At 38.6% G+C, this 20998-nt stretch overlaps 3 protein-coding genes across 4 annotated transcripts; 2 read left to right on the forward strand and 1 right to left on the reverse strand.

Moving 5' to 3' along the window:
• Positions 1 to 754: 754 nt before the first annotated feature.
• On the forward strand, positions 755 to 3321 carry LOC122301164 (acetylornithine aminotransferase, mitochondrial-like). The gene is made up of 3 exons (XM_043112318.1): positions 755 to 1219; positions 1314 to 1748; positions 2589 to 3321. The coding sequence occupies exons 1-3, from the start codon at positions 830 to 832 to the stop codon at positions 3120 to 3122; spliced, it is 1359 nt and encodes a 452-aa protein (XP_042968252.1). The 5' UTR covers positions 755 to 829; the 3' UTR covers positions 3123 to 3321.
• Positions 2841 to 9171, reverse strand: LOC122301165. Of its 2 annotated transcripts, XM_043112321.1 has the most exons (6): positions 8596 to 9171; positions 6827 to 6877; positions 6451 to 6513; positions 5645 to 5713; positions 4467 to 4593; positions 2841 to 3811 (listed from the first exon to the last, which is right to left on the reverse strand). In XM_043112321.1, the coding sequence occupies exons 1-6, from the start codon at positions 8920 to 8922 to the stop codon at positions 3684 to 3686; spliced, it is 765 nt and encodes a 254-aa protein (XP_042968255.1). In that variant the 5' UTR covers positions 8923 to 9171; the 3' UTR covers positions 2841 to 3683. The 2 variants fall into 2 exon arrangements, with proteins under 2 accessions (XP_042968255.1, XP_042968253.1); XM_043112319.1 differs by lacking the exon at positions 2841 to 3811 and having other exon boundaries at positions 3951 to 4593; positions 8596 to 9164.
• A 2051-nt stretch (positions 9172 to 11222) lies between these two features.
• Positions 11223 to 20979, forward strand: LOC122301167. The gene is made up of 2 exons (XM_043112323.1): positions 11223 to 12356; positions 20765 to 20979. The coding sequence occupies exons 1-2, from the start codon at positions 11375 to 11377 to the stop codon at positions 20794 to 20796; spliced, it is 1014 nt and encodes a 337-aa protein (XP_042968257.1). The 5' UTR covers positions 11223 to 11374; the 3' UTR covers positions 20797 to 20979.
• The last annotated feature ends 19 nt before the right edge of the window (positions 20980 to 20998 follow it).

Below are 20998 nucleotides of genomic sequence, written 5' to 3' on the forward strand. Positions count from 1 at the left end.
TTATTTTTATTAAATTTATCTTAATTAATCTCGTTTATTTTTATAACTCATCTCAACTTATCTTATTTAATCATTACAATTTTTTAAAATTTATTCACAAAATAAATTAAATAATTCAACTTTTTAAAATATTAAAATAAAAATAATATTAAAAAATATATATTTTAACAAAATTTTATTTAACTTTTAACTTTAATCTCACCTTATCTCATCTCATCTTATCTATAGAAAAAAAAAATGAAAATCTCTTTACACGGGAGACCCACAATCTTTTTGTAACTTAACATCTCTTTATATACGAGACTCACAACTTTTTTTAATTTTTTATAAATATATCTAAACTCATCTTAAGTATTTTTTGCAAAACTCACTTAACCATTTCAACTCATTATTATTCATAAAAAATTCAACTCATTTCAACTCAATTTAATATTAAAACGAGCCTTAGCTATTTTTTTATAATTTAAAAATAAATAAATTTAAAAGTAAGGCCAAGTAAGGTTTTTTCATGTTAAAGTTTTACATACTCACTTCAGTTAAAGTCTATTATTAAAAAAATCATATTTTAAATAGAATACGAAAATACTACACAAATTATTTCCTTCAATATAACAGATTTAATTGATCCTAACATGATATTCAATATTATTTAACTGATGTGCAAATCCATTCGATCATTTTGCAACTTTCAACCCAAATCGTTGGATCAGTCCATTCCTCCTTTATTAAATACAGTTAGTTTGTATTATAAACACTATTATCAATCAAAAATTGATATTCGACCCAACACTTTCGCTTCATTTTCAACACCCACCTACCGCGCACTACAATGAGTTCCCTTCAGTTTTCTATCAATCGCCCCACTCCCCCGGCGATTAACCTCCGCCGCTCTTTCGGTACCGATATCCGACGCCTGCGAGTGACCGCATGCGCAAACGTGCAGGTCCAAGCGCCGGGTACTCTGCAGACAGGGGTGAGCAAGGAGGTGATGGAGGCCGAGGGGAGGTTTCTGGTGGGCACCTATGCCAGAGCGCCCGTGGTGTTCTCCAGAGGCAAAGGTTGTAAACTGTACGATCCCGATGGGAGAGAGTATCTGGACTTGTCGTCTGGGATCGCCGTCAACGCGCTAGGGCACGGCGACCCCGATTGGGTGCGCGCCGTCACAGAGCAGGCTAATATGCTCACCCATGTCAGCAATGTCTACTACTCAATCCCTCAGGTAAAAGCTATATGGCTAATGTTTGGTCTTTCTTCTTTCCTGATTTGCAAAAATTTGCTAACTTTATAGGCAAATATTGTTGCTGTTGCTGAAGGTGGAGCTTGCGAAAAGCCTCGTGGCTTCTTCGTTTGCCGATCGTGTCTTCTTCACCAACTCTGGAACCGAAGCTAACGAAGCTGCTATAAAATTCGCGAGAAAGTTTCAAAGATTTACGCACCCAGATGAGAATCAGCCGGCAGCAGAGTTCATTTCTTTCAGTAACTGCTTCCATGGGAGAACTATGGGGGCCCTTGCATTGACAAGCAAAGAGAATTACCGATCACCCTTTGAGCCCGTCATGCCCGGAGTTACTTTCTTGGAGTACGGGAATATAGAATCTGCAACACAACTGATTCAGGGCAGAAACATTGCTGCTGTTTTTGTGGAACCTATCCAGGGTGAAGGTGGCATATATAGTGCGACAAAGGAATTTTTGTATTCCTTGCGTAGAGCTTGTGATGATTCCGGTTCTCTACTGATTTTTGACGAGGTATGTAGGCAGCTGTTCATTTCGGATGGATACTCTACAGAGTTCTCGTTTATGTGGTCAAAATCTGTAGCCTGGATGTTACTATCATGCTCGTATTGAAATTAGTTAATTCTTCTGTTTAGCATAGTGTCTTGAAGAAAAAATCTTATTAAAGAGAAAATATTGGATATGTGCTTTGTCATCGATTTTATCTTCCTTTCATTTTTGTGAAGTACAATTAGCTGATATCCTTTATTTGAATTTATGAAACATCGGACAGCCACCAGACTGTAAAATAAGCTTTATGTGGATGCATTTCTTTGCATGTCTGTCTTTTTATTTGAGATTAAATGTTTACCTTTTTGTGAAATTCAAACTTCAATAGCATTCCTTAGAAAGTAAATTTGATGTTGATGGGCTAGCTGTGAAGAGAGAATATATTCTGTGTAAAACTCTTGCATAGTCGGCTGTTTGGGTGATCTGTTGTCAGTGTCCACGTGTGTGAAACTTATGTTCTTGGGTTATCATCATCACTGAAGTTACTTTCTGTTGTTTTCAAATAAAAGATTTTTCTTATGAAGGGCCAGAAACCCAAAGATAGATGAAAGCAGATTCTTATGCGACTATGAGCGACAGATTTTTCTGAGGGGATGGAGAGTTTTGCTTTGTTTTCCTCATCCCTGTGATCCATACATCTTGTCGATTGGAGAAACAGTAGTATAGCTTTGTTTAATCGATCAATCCTATATGCATATTGGGACATAGATGTTGATAGATTTTTCTCTGACCAATTTTTTCCTTGGGGTTCGTTTTTAGCTAGGCCACTGTTCTTCTGAATTTTATTAAATGTTTATATCACAGGTCCAATGTGGCTTGGGTCGTACTGGTTATCTTTGGGCACATGAAGCATATGGTATAGTCCCAGATATAATGACACTTGCCAAGCCTCTTGCTGGCGGCCTTCCGATAGGAGCTGCTCTAATGACTGAAAGAGTTGCCTCTGCCATAAGTTTTGGAGATCATGGAAGTACTTTTGCAGGTGGACCACTTGTCTGCAAAGCTGCCCTTACTGTTTTGGAGAAAATATCAAGACCTGATTTTTTGGCAAGCGTCTCAAAGAAAGGTCACCATTTTAAAGAACTGCTGATTAAAAAGCTAGGAGGGAACTCTCATGTGAGAGATGTACGAGGTCTAGGTCTTATCATTGGGATAGAACTGGATGTATCTGCTTCACCGATTGTAGATGCTTCTCGAAACTCAGGCCTTCTAATACTAACTGCGGGAAAAGGAAATGTTATTAGGCTTCTGCCACCATTGATCATCTCAGAGCAGGAATTGGAGCATGCTGCTGAGATTCTACTTGGATGTTTGCCAGCACTTGATAAGGATAACTGAAATTAGAAAATTAATATCAGTTGTCTAGTTGGAAGTGAGATTTGTAATATGAACATATATTATCAATCCTTTGAATAATGTTATAACGCTCCAATGAAAGATCCAAACTATGTGACCTATACTCTAAAAAAGACTAGTCAATGATACAATTGAAGCTTCATTGGAACCTTATAAAGCGATAGGAACTTCTCTTTTCTAAGTGATGTGGGATTTTATATACCACCTATCATTATCCTTATTATATGGGGTATCACAAATATATCTTGAGGAATGAACTAAGCTTAGTGGATTAATTATGTATGTTCAAACAACTTTGGGCAAGCCTGGCCTATGAATTCCCCTTTTGCTTCAGTTTTCTTCAAAAAATCTGTTACAGTTGCAGCCTGCATGCCGGCCTAAACTATTTGATGAGCCTTACAGCACCAAGTCGACTGTTGCTCAAGCTAAGGTATTTGAGTTCATCCACGTTAGAAATTCTGCTAGTAATTCATGTTGAGTTTAAGTGATGCCATAATATATTGGAAAATTTTAATTCTATCATGCACCGACGACAACTCCAAACTAAAAGCCTGACTTTGACACGCATGGACACATATGAGAGTTTTCTTTCCTGTTCTTCGAGTATTTGGGCAATTTCACGTGTCCCACAAAGCAATGGAACTTGCAACGAGCCAGCGAGTGATCGAAACCTGCACAAATGTAAACAAGAGTCAAGACCAGGACGCAAGAATCATAACGCCTTTTTCAGGGAACTAGACCTCAAGATAGAGGCGGTGGTACGCACCAAGCTCCAAAATTTGCAGGTTAGAAGAAAAATGCAAGGACAAATACTATCAAAACAGAGCCACATTGATCGTTCTACCAAGGGAACACAAACATTTAATGTCTGAAGAGTAATTACACCTTGTCTCCTAAAAAAGAAACTAGAAGGAATGAGGCTTGGCCCCAAATGATTTTGTACCATTATATATAAAAAACTGCCATGAAAGAATGTAATCTTAACTAATGAGTTAGGATCTCTAAACTACTCTCCCTATCTCGTGATGAACATGCCGAATCCGCACCCTTCAGTGAAGATAATTGGTTTTGTACCCTACATTATGGTTAGACTTCTGTAGTTGCTGCATCTTCATCCCGCCTAATTAGGAAACGTGAATCAGCAGAAATATAATGGTTCTCCTTAGCTCATTCCACATAAAACCTAAGAGCCGGAAGCCTCCTCAAATGTCAAATTTAGATCAGGCAACACGAATGAAGTATCACGCTCTCTGCCCTCCTGTATTGTTGAAGCACTATTTGGTTGACTTGGGTGTCGTAAAGCATCAAGATCAGTGAGTGCCAAACCTGATGGAGAAATTGCAGCAGGCTCACCACAATCTTCTTCCATTTTCTGGGGTCGGTCAGTGACAGCTTCCGAGGATGCCATAGTGGTTATAGCTTTTATTGTCTCGGGCGACGACTGCAAATCACCCTGAAACAAAAAGTACAGATATATTTAGGTTGCCATCTTGCGAGGCAGATATATTTAACTCATGATGGTGCTGAAACTTGCAAAGCTCGAGACATCATTGACTACTCGTTGCTTAATTATCAGGTCAACAATTCAGTAAACCGATAGGAAAAAAAATAGTTGTATGCTAGATTGCATCAAAGACATATTTTCATGCAAACTGTTATGAGCTTAATGATGTTTAACATAGTTTTTAGAATTTCAAACCAGATATAAACTTAGTACAATACTTTAGACCTCGTTTGGTTATGCAGTTCAGATAAGATGATATGGAATATTTTGAATAATAATAAGATTTTTGAGTTAAGATGAGATGAAATAGTTTGTAAAAAAAGTATGTGTTTGGATAGTGAGGTTTGGTTACGTAGTTCAGATGAGATGAGATGATATATTTTGAATAGTAATGAGATTTTTTAGCTAAGATGAGATGAAATAATTTGTAAAAAAAGTATGTTTAGATAGTGAAATGAGATGAAATGGATTTTACTTTTTAGAATTTGAAAAATGTGTGGATCCCACGGTTTGGAGAGTACCCGTTCAATTGAGATTTTGCACTGTTCATTATATGTTTTACACTGTTCACTGTCAATTTTGCACTGTTTAGCACTGTTTTACTTACTGTTTATTTCAGTGAATGTTTTCAAAACTTAAAGATGAAATACACCATTTGGATAGGCAAAACCTCTGTACCGTACAGCTCCAGATGAGATAAAAGGCTAACCAAACCAGGCCTTAATCTTCCATAATTAGTGTCTACAAATATCCAGAAAATCAAAGATTGTTGTCCTAGAATCAGCAGGCTAATGGAAAAAGACAGAGATCAGCATAGGTAAAAACCCATTTTATGCAGTAAATATGTGCATGCCTATATATACATAGCCACATATTATAATTTAGCATTAGTAAAATGATTCAATTGTTAACTGCCATGATTTAACTCAAGTACTCGAGATTTGATAAAAGATTTAGGCGCAAAAGAAAATAATGAGACAAAATAGAAAAGCAAACTAACCTTTATTTTCTTCAAGCTTTTGTTTGCAGCTCTTTGTTTCTCAAAAGTGAGGCGCATGGCTGCCAGTTGCTGCAAAATCAATCAGCTAATACATTAATTTTCAAATTTAGATGAGCAGTGCTACATCCACTGAGGATGTAGCTCGAGCTCGGTCCCGAGAAGAATATTTTTTATTTTTATTTTTTTATATTCTTAAATATTTTTTTTAAAATAAAAAAAATTCACAACATCACTAAAAAAAAAAACACTTCCTTAATCACTAAATTAAAAAAAATAATAAAAAAAAAGAGAGAGAATCGGCACACACATTTGGTGGGTTTGATATTTCTCAATTTAGATATCACCAATAAGACATTTTGATTTAAGAATTGTTTGAGAACACAAGCTATCTCATTTTATCTCAAAATTTCTTATAATATCTTTTTCAAACATCACTCAAATACAAATACTTTTCACTTTGAGATTTTTAACTTTTTTTATCTAATCTACCTAATCATTACAATTTTTCTAAACTTTCAGACAAAACATAAAAACAATACAACTTTTTTAAAATTTCAAAACAAAAATAATATTAAAAAATTATTTTATAACAATATTTTAACTTTATAATACTTTTGTTTAATTTTCTATCTCTCATTTTTCAAAATCTAATAAAATATTTTAATTCAAACCATTTCACTACTACAATTCACAAATCATTTAACTACTATTTATAAATTTCTCATCTCATCTCATTAATTCCCTAAACATCCCCTTAGAGAAAATGATGCGTGAACAAAGCAACAAAAGAAATCAATGAAACCTACATTTTTCAAATTTATCCTTTCCTTCATGAGAGAACTTTCCTCCTCTCTAAGTTCAGCTATCGACTGCCAAAAAAGAGGAAATATTTGAGATTTGAGGGCAACTATTATTCTACCAATCACCAAAAGCTTAATAAATAAAGGGCTAAATCAAGGAGGCAGCAATACGATTGCTAAAATAAAGTCAACTATATATACTTGCGACACATGGTCATGCGAATGATCCATTGGAAGAGTAATTAATACCCAATGATTTAAATATCTCAAAGATTTTTCTTTTATCAACGATTCATTCGCGATGCCATAATGATTTTAACATTGGCACCTAAAATTGTTCCAGGAAAATCTTCAATGATGGGATGATAAAAGTTAGGGTAACCTTTTTCTTCCTTGGCCTCTTGGTGTTGGTAGTTTCACCCCCAGCAGCTACCTGTACACGCCCAACATTAAACACAATCATTTAATCAGAAAATATACATCACACTCCAATAACTAAGAGAAAAAACAAGGGTTATGAATTTACATGATTTTGATATAGTTGAAAATTTTCTTGTGCGTACAAAAATGCTAGACCGCTTTTAGTAACCTTTTCTGCTAATAGCGAAATACCCATCTAATTATCATCAAATTTCTCACACATTTTGGTCAGAATTGTCATTATTCGTAGTATATGTCATCCAGAATGACAAAATATAATCTGCATGGTCCGTCATTTTTTATCTTTTATCTTACTATTTTTCAGTTGGCCAGAAGCAAAGGCCATTTTTAAACTCATCATTTTACTATTCAAAAGACCCAAAGGATATAAAAAATAAAATTAAAAAAATTATAATCAGATATATATATAATGTTTATATTAAAATTTAATTTTTAATAATAATGTTTTCTTCTTTTTAAAATTAATTATACGATATTTACACTCAATTATAATATACAACTGTATATTTCATTACTTAACAAAGAAGAAGGAGGAGGAGGGTCACATAACTTGCTCGTGAATGAACGCGCGCATATTAATAACACGCTGACCTGTTCAGAATGTGTAGACCCCACACTATATATTAATTAATATTTTAATTATAAAATCTATTAAAGAAATTATAATTACAGCAAAACTATTTTTTTTGATAATTACGGAAAATCTTATTTTATTACCCACAGAAGTTATGTAACAACTATTCGAACTATATTCTTTGCGGACCCCACCAGAACTACCCAACCGAAAAACCTTCCCGCCTGCTTTTTCACTGTAGCGATCAGAACCAACTTTTTGGACCCAGCTGTCACGCAGATTGCCTTGAGAGGTTTTGTCCCGTAAAAAGACTAGAGCGGGGAATAAAAAGATGGATGTGATAGGGTCATGGATCAAGATTCTAGTTTGATCAAACTGTGGCGACCGCAGGGAATCATTGCCCCTCGCAACAAACATAAAGTCCCAACACTAGCTGCGCCAAACTATCCGCGGACCTATTTCGCCACGATAACACGCCACCCCGATTTCAAATTCAATACAAAATCATGAACACACTGCCGCGTATTTACCAAAATCCCCTTGCAAGTTGACAAGGGAGGTGCGTTTTTCACTCTTTGGCTGAGTGAGGAGAATTTCGTCATGTTGGGAAAAAGCCAATGGAGTATTGACTCCGACATGGAATTTTTGGGGCCGTGGCAGGGAAAGGGGGTTTTCGGTCCATTCGACGGAAAGGCAAAAAAATATGATAAGGAGAGTCAAATGTCTATCAGACTCCAATGCGTTGAATGAAAGTCACCAGGTGCAAATATAGAAATAGAAAGTCCTTACTCTTAAATAAGGAGGGCAGTTTGGTCAAGGGAATTTGAAAAGTGACCGGTCCGACCACGGACCGGCAAAAACACCGGGTATAAAAGGAATAATGGAAGCTCCTAAAGAGCTGAATATGAAGGAAAATCTGACAGATGATATTGATGATGCTAAATTCCATACGCTATTGTGCTAAACCAATCCGAGTTAACATCCGGCTTTGATAATGAATATTACCGTCAATTCAATAAAGCTTTTATATCATGCCAGACTTTAAATCTAGTCATTCTTCGCCGCACCGAACTGACACCAGCCCACCCCCAGTCAGACTCGGAAGATGGAAAAGAGAAAAGTGAAGAGCAACAAACCTTAGATCTCGAACCGTTCGTCGTTTTGGCGGGCCGGCTGGACTCCTCGAAGCCATCGGGTGCGCCGCCACTGGCGCAGGTGGCGCCGCTCCAGGAGAGTGGAGTGGTCGGACTAGCCCTCTCCGTCGCGGTCTTGTTATTGCAGTCTTCTTCTTGAGTCGGTACCGATTTCGAACGCCGCTGGCGTACCATCCAGTCAATATTGAGAGGTGGCCTGTCTGGAACCCGCGGCGGACGTCGCGGAAGCTTCAGCCGTAGCAACAAGTGTGCCACCAACGAGTCGTTGGTCATGGCGTTCTCAACCCACTCGTCTTCGTCGTCGCTCATATTCCCGTCACTGCGTGGTTCCTCTTAAAGAAAGAAAAAAGGATGTCGAGCAGGCGGTCGTGGAGGAAAATCTTCTCGGTGTTTTCTGGTTATCAGTGTGTACGCGTTAATAACAGAGGTTGAACTTTGAAAAAGACTATGGACTATGGAGGCTTTTAGTTTTTTGTAGGAGAGTTTAGCTTTGTGGACAAACCCTTTTCTACTTGTTGTGGTCGTAGTTTTGTTGTTTTCAACCTCTGTTTCCTTTTTCTTCGGTCTCTCTCTGACTCTCTTTATCTTTTGTTGATCGTGTCCGGGTCCACCATTAGTACACGTGGCGATGATCCTCCCATATCCCTGTGCTGTGCTCTCCGTCTTGTTCGCCTTGATAGGGATTGAGTGGAAACGTTCGGGATGTGAAGTTGGAGGCATATGCATGCATGTATGTATACACGTATTGTGATGGATCATGATGCGGTTATTAGTTTGACTGAGACAGTGCCAAGCTGTGGGTTGAGGAAGTAGGGTAGAAGCTGTGGTTATGTACGGTGCGGTGTACAAAAATTCTGTGCAGCTGCAATCTTCGCCATTTTGATGCTTCTTATCACACTCGAAAGTTGGCAGTTCTCTCTCTTTTATGGCTTTTTTTTTCCTCAACAAGCAAAAATTTCGCGGAGAAACTTAAGGGTTACAATGTTACAAAATTTTTTAGGTGGAAGTCTCCAACATTCTTCTCAAAACAAATAAAAGTAGCACTAAAATAAGAATAAAAACGGGTTATCTCGCCAAAAGATTGGCTCCAATCCAATCCCACGTGGGGATGTCGCTTTAAAACGATTTTTACATAGTCTGATAAACAAACTATAAACCTATAACTAAAAGTCGCAGTTGAGAATGATGCGCTGCATTTTATTGATCTAATCCAATCGTAAAAGACTATCACGATCACATTGTCCTGATCACGAGTTAGGAAAAACGCTAACATAGGATAGCAACCTAAGTCAAGGCTGAGTTGCCGACGGAACAACATTGTCTGCGGCGGCCCGTGTAGAACACACGCCACCTTAAGAGGAGAGCGGATGAGCTGATCCGATGGATCTATGGTTGGTGAAGTCATAGAGACCGCGTGTGGCCTCAAAAGCCACTCCAAAATGCTGCTACGCATATTAAACGCGCATGACATAGGCCGTCTTTTATGGCTTGCTATAATGAGAATTTTTAATTTTAAATAAAAGTTTAAAATATTATTTTTTAATATTTTTACTGTTTTGAGATTTTAAAAAAATGAATTAGAATTTAAAAAAATTAAATTGTTTATGATATTTTGCATGAGAGTTTGAAAAAATTGAAATAATGAGATAAGAATTTTATGTCACATCCCCATGCTCCAAACATCCCCTATTGATTTTCTTGTTTAGGTAAAGGTTTAATCTCATTTTATTTTATTTTAACTCATTATCATAATTTTTTAAATTTTATTATATAAATATAATAAATAATTTATTCATTTTAATTTCTAAAATAATAAGATTATTAATAAATAATATTTTATTTAATTTTTAATGTTTATCTTAACTCATTCAATTTTAGGTACAAAAATATTTAGTGTACCAATTCGTGTATTGATGACCTTTTTTATTTAAAAAAATATATAAAAATTTTTTTGAAAGAAGAATAAAATCTTTTACCTTATGAAAATTATTTTCGTTTTTAATTCACATTATTTTGTTAAACATATGCCTTACATATCAATATCGGTGCGCCAATTGGTACACAAAGTGTGCTTACAAAAAGAATTTTCCTTTTCCTTGGTTCGGTTTGGTAGTAAGATGAGAATTTTGAGTTTTAAGATGAAATATTAAAATATTATATTATATTTTAATATTATTATTATTATTTTAAAATTTAAAAAAGTTAAGAAAAAGTTGAATTATTTATTATATTTTATATAAAAATTTGAAAAAGTTATAATGATAAGATGAAAATTTTAAATTTAAAATAAAAATTTGAAATGCCGTACTGAACCTTAAACTTATTTCACATATTCAACACATATTATCAAATAAATAATTATATTTATCACCATCACACACGCAAGTAACACTATATATCATATTTATATTATTTATTTTTTATATAACAAGTATGTGGTATCTCATATTTATTTATTTTATAATAAATATAATAAATATGTAATGTAAGGATTATAAATAAAATAATTTAATTAGTTTAATAAAAATAAAATAAAATAAAAAATAATAAAAATAAAAAATAATTTCCGAAATTCACCACCATGGTATAACCTACTTGTGACACGAAAAAAATGTGGGAGAAATTTTCTGATGCCGATGGTTGGTGGGGTGGTCCAACCCTAACCTAGCCCCAGACCCAAGCCTGACCCCAACCATCCCTGCTCCTCGTCGTCTTCTTCGACTGGACCAAGCCATCTCATTCCTCTTCCTTCTCAGCTCCCATGGCTACTCTCCAACTCAGACCCAAACACAGGACCCTCCACAATACCGCCCTCGTCAACCTCTTCTCCACCTTTTCAACCCGTCCGGATCCCACCACTGCCGACAAGTCCCCGTCCTCCACCTCATCCCAATCCCAATCATCCTGTTTCTCTGATGTCAAAGGCAGCCTCAAACAACAGCCGCATCAAAGACCCACCTCCCCATTTTCACCTAGGAACCCCACAAGCCCATCAAAACCTTTCAACCCATCTTTCTCTAAGCCTTCCCAAGTTGCTTCCCTCAAAGAAATCCGCAAGAACGACTCCGAGTTCCGCCTTCGATCCTCTGTGCCGACCCCCACTGGACCCAACTCAACCTCACCTCATCTCTCATCATCATCACAGCACATCCCTTTTCAAGAGCTTTACAAACGGTATGTGATTGACAAGGCCCATGAGAACGGCACCAATACGGCATCAGGACCTGGAAAAATCGGCGGTAGTGGCAAGCCTACTTTCGAAGTAATTCGCGAGCGTTTGCGGCAGCTACGATCCTCGTCCGGGATGGTACAGAATGAGAGGAGGGGTGCGGACCCTGTGTCGTTATCGGATTTTAAGAATAGCTTGAAATTGAAGCCATCGACGGATTCAGGTCCAGTGATTGGCGGGAGTGGTATCCTGCCGGTTTCGGTGTTTGGGAAGGAGATGGAGCGGAAGGAAACGGAGAGGGAGACACTGACAATGAAGACGGAGTTTGCGAAGATGTATAACTTTGGGGAGTTAAGGGAGAGGCTGAGGCCGGAGGGAAATAAGGAAGGGAAGGCGTTGTTTTCATTCGCGGAGTTGAAAGAGAGGTTGGTGACACTGAGAGAGATGGAGGAGAAGGAGACTGAGTCGAGGATTGGCAGGGTCTCGTTTAAGAATTTGAGGGAGAGCTTGTTGATGTTGTGGTTGAGGTTGAGTTTGAGGGCGTCAGACAATATGAAGGCTGAGAAAAGCGCGAGTAAGTAATGTGGTTCCGTGTGATATTTGTTGAATTTAATTGATAGATGGTACATTAGGCTCCATTTTTGGCTTTATGACAACAATGTACAATCTGTTGCCCCGGTTGCTGGAAAAAATGAACTCTGATTGCTGTAAGTTCCTAGAAAGTACAACGGATATATACTGATAAAAGAACTACAACGGATCTTTAGATACTTTGAGTTTACACTATCGTGCTGTTCTGTTTTTCCAAAGTAGTCACAGCCTTACTTAGGTGACAATTTGGGACTTTGCTTGATTAAGTCAAGATTTTTGTTCCATGGTGATACATGTTTATGATACATGTACAAAGTAGTCATACACTAAGATTTCTTGCTTCTGATTTTCTGGTTTATGATACATGTTTAACCTTAGATGCACACGCATAACTACTTCCTGTGTACTGGGTTAACACCCTCATTCTTTTTGATAAAACCTATTTTACCTATTGAAGAACTAATTCCACTAAAATGTAGACTAGGTTTTTCCCACTTCTATCATTATGTAACGGTGAGTCCATAATGAATAGAAGTCAAACATAATGGTGCTTCTCCCTCTGTTATTTGTTGTGTCATTTCCTTTCTTTCCCTCTTTCTTCCAACAAGAGACACCTTAGTTCTGGCATATCCATAAATGGCTTTGACTTGAGAGAATTGTTGATATAAATACACTGCAAATGATGAAGTAAATACAAGCTATTGGGTTAGCCATGGTATATTATAGAATGTGGGGCCGAAAAGTATGAGATTGAGATGCATTAGGTATTAAATCTATATTTGGCTTCTCTATGAAATGCTTATTCTGTAGATTAACATTAATTAGTTGCTTCCTATATATTATTTCAGTTGAGGAACCCTTGCTCGTTTTTTTCTCTCTCTCGTACTCTTTTCTCTCCGTACACTTTTCTCTTGATGATGGTTAGTTTGTAGTCAGTTTGCTTGCGTTAGTTTGGGTGGTTAGCGACGGTCCTCACGACGGTTGTATTGGTTTTCTGTGAACATTATGTATTCGTGTAAGGAGTTAGTTATAGATTCTAAATGTTTCACTCTAGTTAAGGAGGGGGGCAGAGTGGTGATCACAGAAAGGACATGGAAGATGATGGATAAGGTAGTCCTGGGACCTTCAGCAGTAAAATGGCTGGCTAAGGCCATGGATGGGTGCACAAAAAAAGATAAAAACAATTTTTACACCACCATAAGGGAAGGCAACAATAGCTTTATTGCTCAACGGTGTTCAAATGCGAGAGGCCGATATCTGGCAGTGGTGGAATATGGAGCTGGAGGGAAGAGGAAGTTCATCTTCGTCCCTGAGGAAGTGGGTTATGGTTGGAGTAAGATGGGGGAGGCACTGTGGGAACTCTGCGATGAAAAGAGGAAGGATGGTAGGCTGATGGGGAAGTTATCCAATGCAAACCCACAGTCTTACAGGGAGGCTTTGATGGTGGTACAGCCGCAGGTGGCTCGGTCTGAAGGTGAGGGTAGGCTCATACAAGTTGGTGAGGCTACGGGACAGGTCCCTGTCAGAGAAGCATGCCCTGTTTAGGGGCAGTTGGGCAACAGACAAGTAGGAGACGTGACTGACGGGGAGACGCTGAAACTCCTTTGGGAAGCTAAGACGCAGATAAGTGAACTGCAATTGAAAATAGAGCATTTAATAAGGAAGGAATGGGGGCGGGCCTATAATGGATCGGGAGTGGGCCTGGAAGGGGGGAAAGAGGGGGCTTGCAAAGAGAGGCCTGTTGTTGAGGCCTTATCCAACAAAGAGAAGGAACCGGGGCCTTCCCATGGGCCGAATCCAAAGGCTTGGAGGATCCGAAGTAAGCATGTTGACCCTGCGACGTCGGAACCCAAGAAGCTGACGATGACCCAGGTCCAGGTTGAGCAGATATCGATGGCGAAGCCTTCCCCGGTGGCACAGACTACGCCGGCGACGGCAGAGGAGCAGATTTTGCCGTCGCGGATGGAGGAAAACATCGAGTTACAGCCTCCGATGGCTTTTTTTTCCAGATTTTGTCGCACAGAACCAACCGAAAATATATGGGGAGATGTTATCATCCCAAGTCGAGGTCCCTGGTGTAGTTAATGAACATTTGGATTCATTTTCAGAGTTTGGGACGGAAAGGTTTCAGGAGCCCGTGATGCTTAATGAAGAAAACATTGTTTCGGGAGCATCCTTACCTGTTGTATACACACAGAACCCATCAACCAGACAAGTAGAGGTATTGGGGTCTGGTAGCATTGATCTGGTGATGGTCCCTGACTCTCAAGAAGAAAATCACCTCTCGAATGGGATGGAGATAATGGAGACAGTGCTGGAATGGGAAGGTACAAATCAGTTGGAGGGGTATGGTGAAAGGAATCCGTTTCCTCTAGACTGTTTGTTACCCAATGAATGTGAGATGTCGGACTGGGTGTTTAAAAAGGTTAAGGATATTCAACATATTGTGGGTATGAAGAACAGTTTATGGCTCTCCTCACAGCCATTGAGGTGGGTCACTCGCATTCTAAGAATAAGGGTGCTAAGAAATGCAGGGAGCTCAAGAGACTGGATTGGTCATTGAAAGAGGGAAGTTCAAGCCGTGAAAGGGCCAAAGGGAAGGGTACGTGTATTTCTTTATGAAGCCAAAAATTGTGTCTTGGAATGTTCGGGGGGCTGAACGAGAGTAATAAGCGAGTGAGAATAAAAAACTTGCTTTGAGATTGGCGGGCGGATATTGTTTGTTTACAAGAAACCAAGTTGAAATTGGTGACTAGAAAAATAGTGAGAAGTGTTTGGCATTGTCCTTATGTAGATTGGGTGTATCTGGCCTCGAATGGGGCTTCGGGTGGTATTCTTGTGATGTGGGACAAAAGGGTAGTGGTGAAGATGGAGGAGTTCGTTGGGGATTACACGGTGGCATGTTCTCTTAAGATGGTAGAAGATAATTTTTTGTAGGCTTTTGCAGGAATTTATGGACCGAATGTAGACAACAGCAGACATCTTTTATGGGAAGAACTTGCTGGTGTACATAGCTGGTGGGACCTTCCTATGTGCATAGGAGGGGATTTTAACATTATAAGGTTCCCTAGTGAAAGATCTGGGTATAGTCTCCTACGACCAGCCATGACAAAGTTTTCCGACTGCATTTTTGACTTGAATATGGTGGATCTCCCACTCATGGGGGGTCGTTTTACTTGGTCTAATAGTCAGATGTGGTCCAGGCTAGATAGATTTTTAATATCGCCGTATTGGGAATGCCATTATCAGGAGGTATGTCAGAGGATATTACCGCGCCTATGCTCAGATCATTTTCCAATTTTGTTGGATGGAGGAGGCATTCATAGTGGGCGTAGTTATTTCAAGTTTGAAAGCATGTGGCTGAAAAGTGGGGGCTTTGTGGACAGGGTAAGGAATTGGTGGTCTTCTTATCAGTTTAACGGTACTCCCTCTCATATTCTTGCAGGCAAACTTAAGGCGCTTAAGGAGGATTTAAAACTTTGTAACACAAAGTTTTGGAGATGTAGGGGAACAAAAGAAAAATAAGATGGAGGAGTTACAGGTTCTAGAAAGGCTTAATGAAGATAGATTGCTTACCGCAGAGGAAGTTTCTAGAAAGGCAATGTTGATTGCCGAACTGGAAAGGGTATTATCACTTGAAGAGATGTTGATGTGAACCCTAATCGATTTGCTTTGAGACCTAACAACAATATTGGAAAAACAAACCCAAGAACGCCAAACTCAAGTCTATGGATGGAGAATTTAAACCCGTTGAGATCTTGTTTCAAGAACCTAGATTATATTAAAATCTAGACCTAATGAAATCCCGTCTCAAGAACCCAAATTACAAGGAGGAACGCCACAAAGGTTGTGATTTACCTTTGATAAGTTCAAGAGTTCAATTAAGAACAAGAGGAGAAAACTCACTCACAATGAATATTCAATAAAAAATGTCTTACCCTCTCAAATGAGGTTACAAGTGGTTTAAATAACAATCCCCAAAACCCTAAGTGAGCCGCGGGTACTGTAGCGTGAACAGTACCCGGGCTACAATACTTCTAAAATCCTAGTTTACTTTAAATAATAACTTTCCAAATATGCCCTTGGCTAAAATACAAGGCCTTCCCAAAAGCCATAGTTCATTAGAAATAAGACATGTGTGGGCTGACATCCTCAAGCCCACTTATTCTAAACTAATAAAATAGACTCTTTTAATGAAATAAATAAGTCCAAAGCCTTCAATAACAATAAGCCCAAGTTGTGTCTTTTGTAGTGTATCACGTGGATGAAAACTAGATCTCCTCCTTTCAAGCCCATCTTGAATGTTGGGCTCTTGCTAAACACGTCTCAAGTGGATTTCACCCATCCTTGCATAGCTTTCTTCATCTTCCTAGCTCTTGATCTTGTAATTGCCCATTCTAAAACTTGTAAAGGATCTGTACAACTTGGTCCACCTTGGGGCCCATCAGATCTCTTGGAGACAGAAATCAAGAGATTTGTGGCTGAAAGAAGGGGACCGAAATACAAAATTCTTCCATAGAGTGGCAAATTCTCATAGGAGGATTAATACCATTGAAATGCTGAAAATCAATGGTAGTGAATGTATGGAGCTTCCTGTGATCCGGGAACACGTGCTAAATTTTTTTGAACAGCTTTTTACAGAAAGAGAGGGATGGAGGCCAAAAGTGGATGGACTTAAATTTGATTCGATTGAGCCACAGATTGCATCATGGTTGGAAAGAGCTTTTGAGGAAGAGGTGTATGAAGTGATCAGACGAATGGGGAAAGATAAAACACTAGGACCAGACGGATTTTCGATGGGTTTCTTCCAAACTTGTTGGGAGGTGGTAAAAAGGGATATTTTGAATGTCTTTCAGGAACTATTCTTGTTTGGAAAATTTAAGAAAAGCCTGAATGTGACTTTTATCGCCTTAATTCTGAAGAAGACCGAGGCTTCGGAAGTGAAGGACTTTAGGCCTGTTAGTCTCACTAATGGGATTTATAAAATTATCTCAAAGGTGCTAGCAAACAGGTTGGGTGTAGCCATCGGCAAGATAATTTCAAAGCCACAAAATGCCTTTGTTAGGGGTCGTCAAATTCTAGATTCGGTCTTAATAGCCAATGAATGCCTAGATAGTAGATTAAAGTTTGGTATTGCAGGGATCATTTGTAAACTATATATGGAAAAGGCATATGACCACGTAAATTGGGACTTCCTCATTTATTTAATGAAGAGGTGTGGCTTTGGGGAACGTTGGTGTAGGTGGATTAGATGGTGTATCTCAACGGCAAGATTTTCAGTATTGATCAATGGCAGTCCAGAAGGTTTCTTTAACAGTTCGAGGGGTTTAAGACAGGGAGATTCACTATCCTCATTTCTCTTTGTCATCATCAAGGAGGCTTTGAGTAGGATGCTAATGGCGTTAGTTACCAATTGGCTGCGGGCTGGATTTTCAGTGGGTGATCTGAACAGGGGCCAAATCTCGATATCCCACTTACTTTTTGCAGATGACACTTTAATCTTCTGTGAGGCTGAACAAGAACAACTTAGGACACTGAAAGCACTTCTGTTATGCTTCGAAGCATCAGGTTTGAGAGTGTACTTTGATAAATCAGAGTTAGTTCTTGTTGGGAATGTCAGTAGCACGAGTCAGTTGGCTAGTATTTTGGGTTGTAAGGTCGTTGCTCTCCCTATGACCTATCTGGGACTACCGTTGGGGGCTGCTTCACGAGCTGTTTCTATCTGGGATCCAGTGATTGAGCAGATAAAGCGAAGATTGGTTGGGTGGAAGAGATTGTATTTGTCGAAAGGAGGCCATGTGACCCTGATAAAGAGTACTCTTTTGAACTTACCTACTTACTTTCTATCTCTATTCCCTATTCCAGTTTCAGTGGCAGCACGGATAGAAAGATTGTACCGTGATTTCCTTTGGAGCGGGATGGGATATGAATTCAAGTTTCACTTAATCAGTTGGGATAAAGTATGCAGACCAATTTCTTCAGGTGGGTTGGGGATAAAGAACTTAAGAAAATTCAATCGGGCACTGCTCGGGAAGTGGTTATGGAGATACAATAGGGAACCGGAAGCAATATGGAAAATAGTAGTTGAGAGCAAACATGGCAGCTTATGGGGGGGGGATGATGTACTAGAGAGGGGCCTGAGCCTTATGGGATGGGGATTTGGAAGCATATAAGAAGAGGGTGGGGGGTGTTTGCCAACCATACGAAACTTTTGGTGGGGGAGGGCACACGCATAAAATTTTGGGGAGATATCTGGTGTGGGGAGGAGGCTTTGAAGGATTCCTTCCCGTCGGTTTTTCGAGTGGCTTGTGATCCAGAAGCTTCGGTGGCGGATCTTCTGGTTCGTTCAAGGGACCAAGTCCATTGGAACATCACTTTTTGTAGAACAACACAGGATTGGGAAGGAAATAGCTTCACGGAGTTTTTCAGCCTAGTGTACTCTATGAAGATGAATGGAAGACATGAAGATAAGCTGTGGTGGAAACCGGTGGGTAAGGGTATTTTCTCGGTCCGCTCTTTTTATAAGGCCCTTACAACTTTTCCAAATCCTCCTTTCCCATGGAAAAGCTTGTGGAGGAATAAGGCACCTTCCAAGTCACTTTTCTTCAACTGGACAACAATGTTGGGAAAGATCTTGACTACCAATAATTTGCGAAAGCGTCGGATCATCATCACAGATTGGTGTTGTATGTGTAAGAAAACTGGCGAGACAGTGAACCATCTCTTGCTACATTGTGAGATAGCTAGAGCTTTGTGGTGTGAGGTTTTCAGTCGAGTAGGGTTAAGTTGGGTAATGCCGGAGTCAGTGGTAGAATTATTGGCCAGTTGGGCGATGCCGGGTGGAAATTCATGAATCAAAGCGGTGTGGAAGATGATCCATATTTGTATTATGTGGTGTATTTGGCAAGAGTGCAATGAGAGAACATTCGAAGATAAGGAGCGGACAAACGAGGAGCTTCGTTCTATTTTTTTCAGTACTTTGTTCCTGTGGACTCTAGCTATAGACTTTAATGGACTAAATGTACATGAGTTCCTTGCATCTTCTATAGCGACCTAGATAGGTCTTATCTCTTGTATACCATCTTGTGTACTTGGACTATGCCTATTATAATTAATACTACCCTTTTACTTATAAAAAAAAAAAGGTATTAAATCTGAAGAGTGTAGAGACGAGATAGGAATGACCTAACGAGGATGTCTGGAGTTTGAGTGGGTGAGATTGTAATTCCTTGGACTGATTATAGGAATAGTGGTAAATGAGATCTCACATTGCCTTTGACGAATAATTTGTTATGGAATGGTGTTTCATGTGCAAGAAGCATGGGGAATCTGTGGATCATTCACTTTTGCATTGTGAGGTGGCAGACTTTGTGGGATGGAGTTTTTAATAGAAATGAGTTGGCTTGGGTGATACCTCTGAGAGTGGTGGATCTTCTTGTGTGTTGGAACGGGTTATATGGTTGCTCTCAAGTGGCTGCGGTGTGGAAGATGGTTCCTTTGTGTCTAATGTGGTGCATTTGGTTGGAAAGGAGCGCACCTTGGAGGAAATTCGGAATTTTTATGTGTACTCTTTATTTATTGCAATGGTTTTTTGTTTTAGTGATTAATGGAGCTTCAGCTATGACTTTTTGTTGTCGTTTTCTACCTCCTAGAATGTATTTAGGTGTTTTATTTTGGATACGTCCTGTGTAGACGGGCTTCTCCTATTTCACTTATTTTAATAAAATTGGCTTTCTTACTTGTAAAAGATCTATATATATATTCTAAAGAGTTCCAATTGTTACATTGAGTATTTCTTTTAAATTAGAAGCCTAAATGTGACTTGGCCTTTTCCTTGGGTCGTCTCATAAAGCGAGAAGGCTACTTTTGAAGACTTTTCCTTCTTTTCTTTTATTTATATTATATATCTAATTGGTATGTGGTGGGCCAAATGTGTTATTTTTGTACAATTGTTGGAGGCTCCTCACAATTTTTAATTTTATCAAAATCCCTATGGTGTGGAATATTGGCTAGCTGCTAGTTCCCCTTTTTGTGTTTTTTCTTTATTATTTAGATACATGCAAGGATATCTCATATCTTGTGAATAAAAACTTAATCTAATTAGATCTTTTCAGGGTTTGCCCTTGCATGGTGTTAATGGCTGAGTTGAGAAAGGGAAGGAGAGGTTTTTAGATTATTAGAAAATGATATATATATATATATATATTTTTCTGATAAAAAAAAGTTGTTGTTCTATACCTTTGTTTGTGTGTGTGGTACTAATCTTTTTGATCGTATGATGGTTACACTTTAAACTCTTTCCATAAGTCATGTTTGCAACCGGTGGTGGATTTTTTTTTTGTCTTTTCCCGGCCATGGATTGCTCACGTCTTTTCTCTGATTTCTCTGCAGTGGCACAACTCAAAACCATGTTCAAGCATTGATCTTCAGTGTTACACAAGATGGTGACGATCAAACCAATAATCTCTTTAATTTAATCTATTATGTCACATGGTGTTTGTTGTGTTACTGCTCAATTCTCCACTTTTAAGTTTAGAATACAGTTGTGAATTTTATGGTTTTACTTGGAGTTATACCAATTACCAATATGTCAATTCCTTGATCAATTCGCAGGAGTGGTTCTTT

The sequence above is a fragment of the Carya illinoinensis genome, chromosome 2 (genome assembly GCF_018687715.1).
Source record: "Carya illinoinensis cultivar Pawnee chromosome 2, C.illinoinensisPawnee_v1, whole genome shotgun sequence".
Classification (NCBI taxonomy): domain Eukaryota; kingdom Viridiplantae; phylum Streptophyta; class Magnoliopsida; order Fagales; family Juglandaceae; genus Carya; species Carya illinoinensis.

Bases quoted from the DNA above. Each gene is read 5' to 3' on its own strand.
- LOC122301164 (XM_043112318.1), top strand. From the start codon at position 830: ATGAGTTCCCTTCAGTTTTCTATCAATCGCCCCACTCCCCCGGCGATT. The intron at 1,220-1,313 runs GTAAAAGCTATA...CTGTTGCTGAAG, and splicing joins TCTACTACTCAATCCCTCAG to GTGGAGCTTGCGAAAAGCCT. The intron at 1,749-2,588 runs GTATGTAGGCAG...TTTATATCACAG, and splicing joins CTCTACTGATTTTTGACGAG to GTCCAATGTGGCTTGGGTCG.
- LOC122301165 (XM_043112319.1), bottom strand. From the start codon at position 8,922: ATGAGCGACGACGAAGACGAGTGGGTTGAGAACGCCATGACCAACGAC. The intron at 6,514-6,826 runs GTTACCCTAACT...CTTTTTTGGCAG, and splicing joins AGAGGCCAAGGAAGAAAAAG to TCGATAGCTGAACTTAGAGA. The intron at 5,714-6,450 runs GTAGGTTTCATT...TTGATTTTGCAG, and splicing joins AAAGGATAAATTTGAAAAAT to CAACTGGCAGCCATGCGCCT.
- LOC122301167 (XM_043112323.1), top strand. From the start codon at position 11,375: ATGGCTACTCTCCAACTCAGACCCAAACACAGGACCCTCCACAATACC. The intron at 12,357-20,764 runs GTAAGTAATGTG...ATTTCTCTGCAG, and splicing joins GAAGGCTGAGAAAAGCGCGA to TGGCACAACTCAAAACCATG.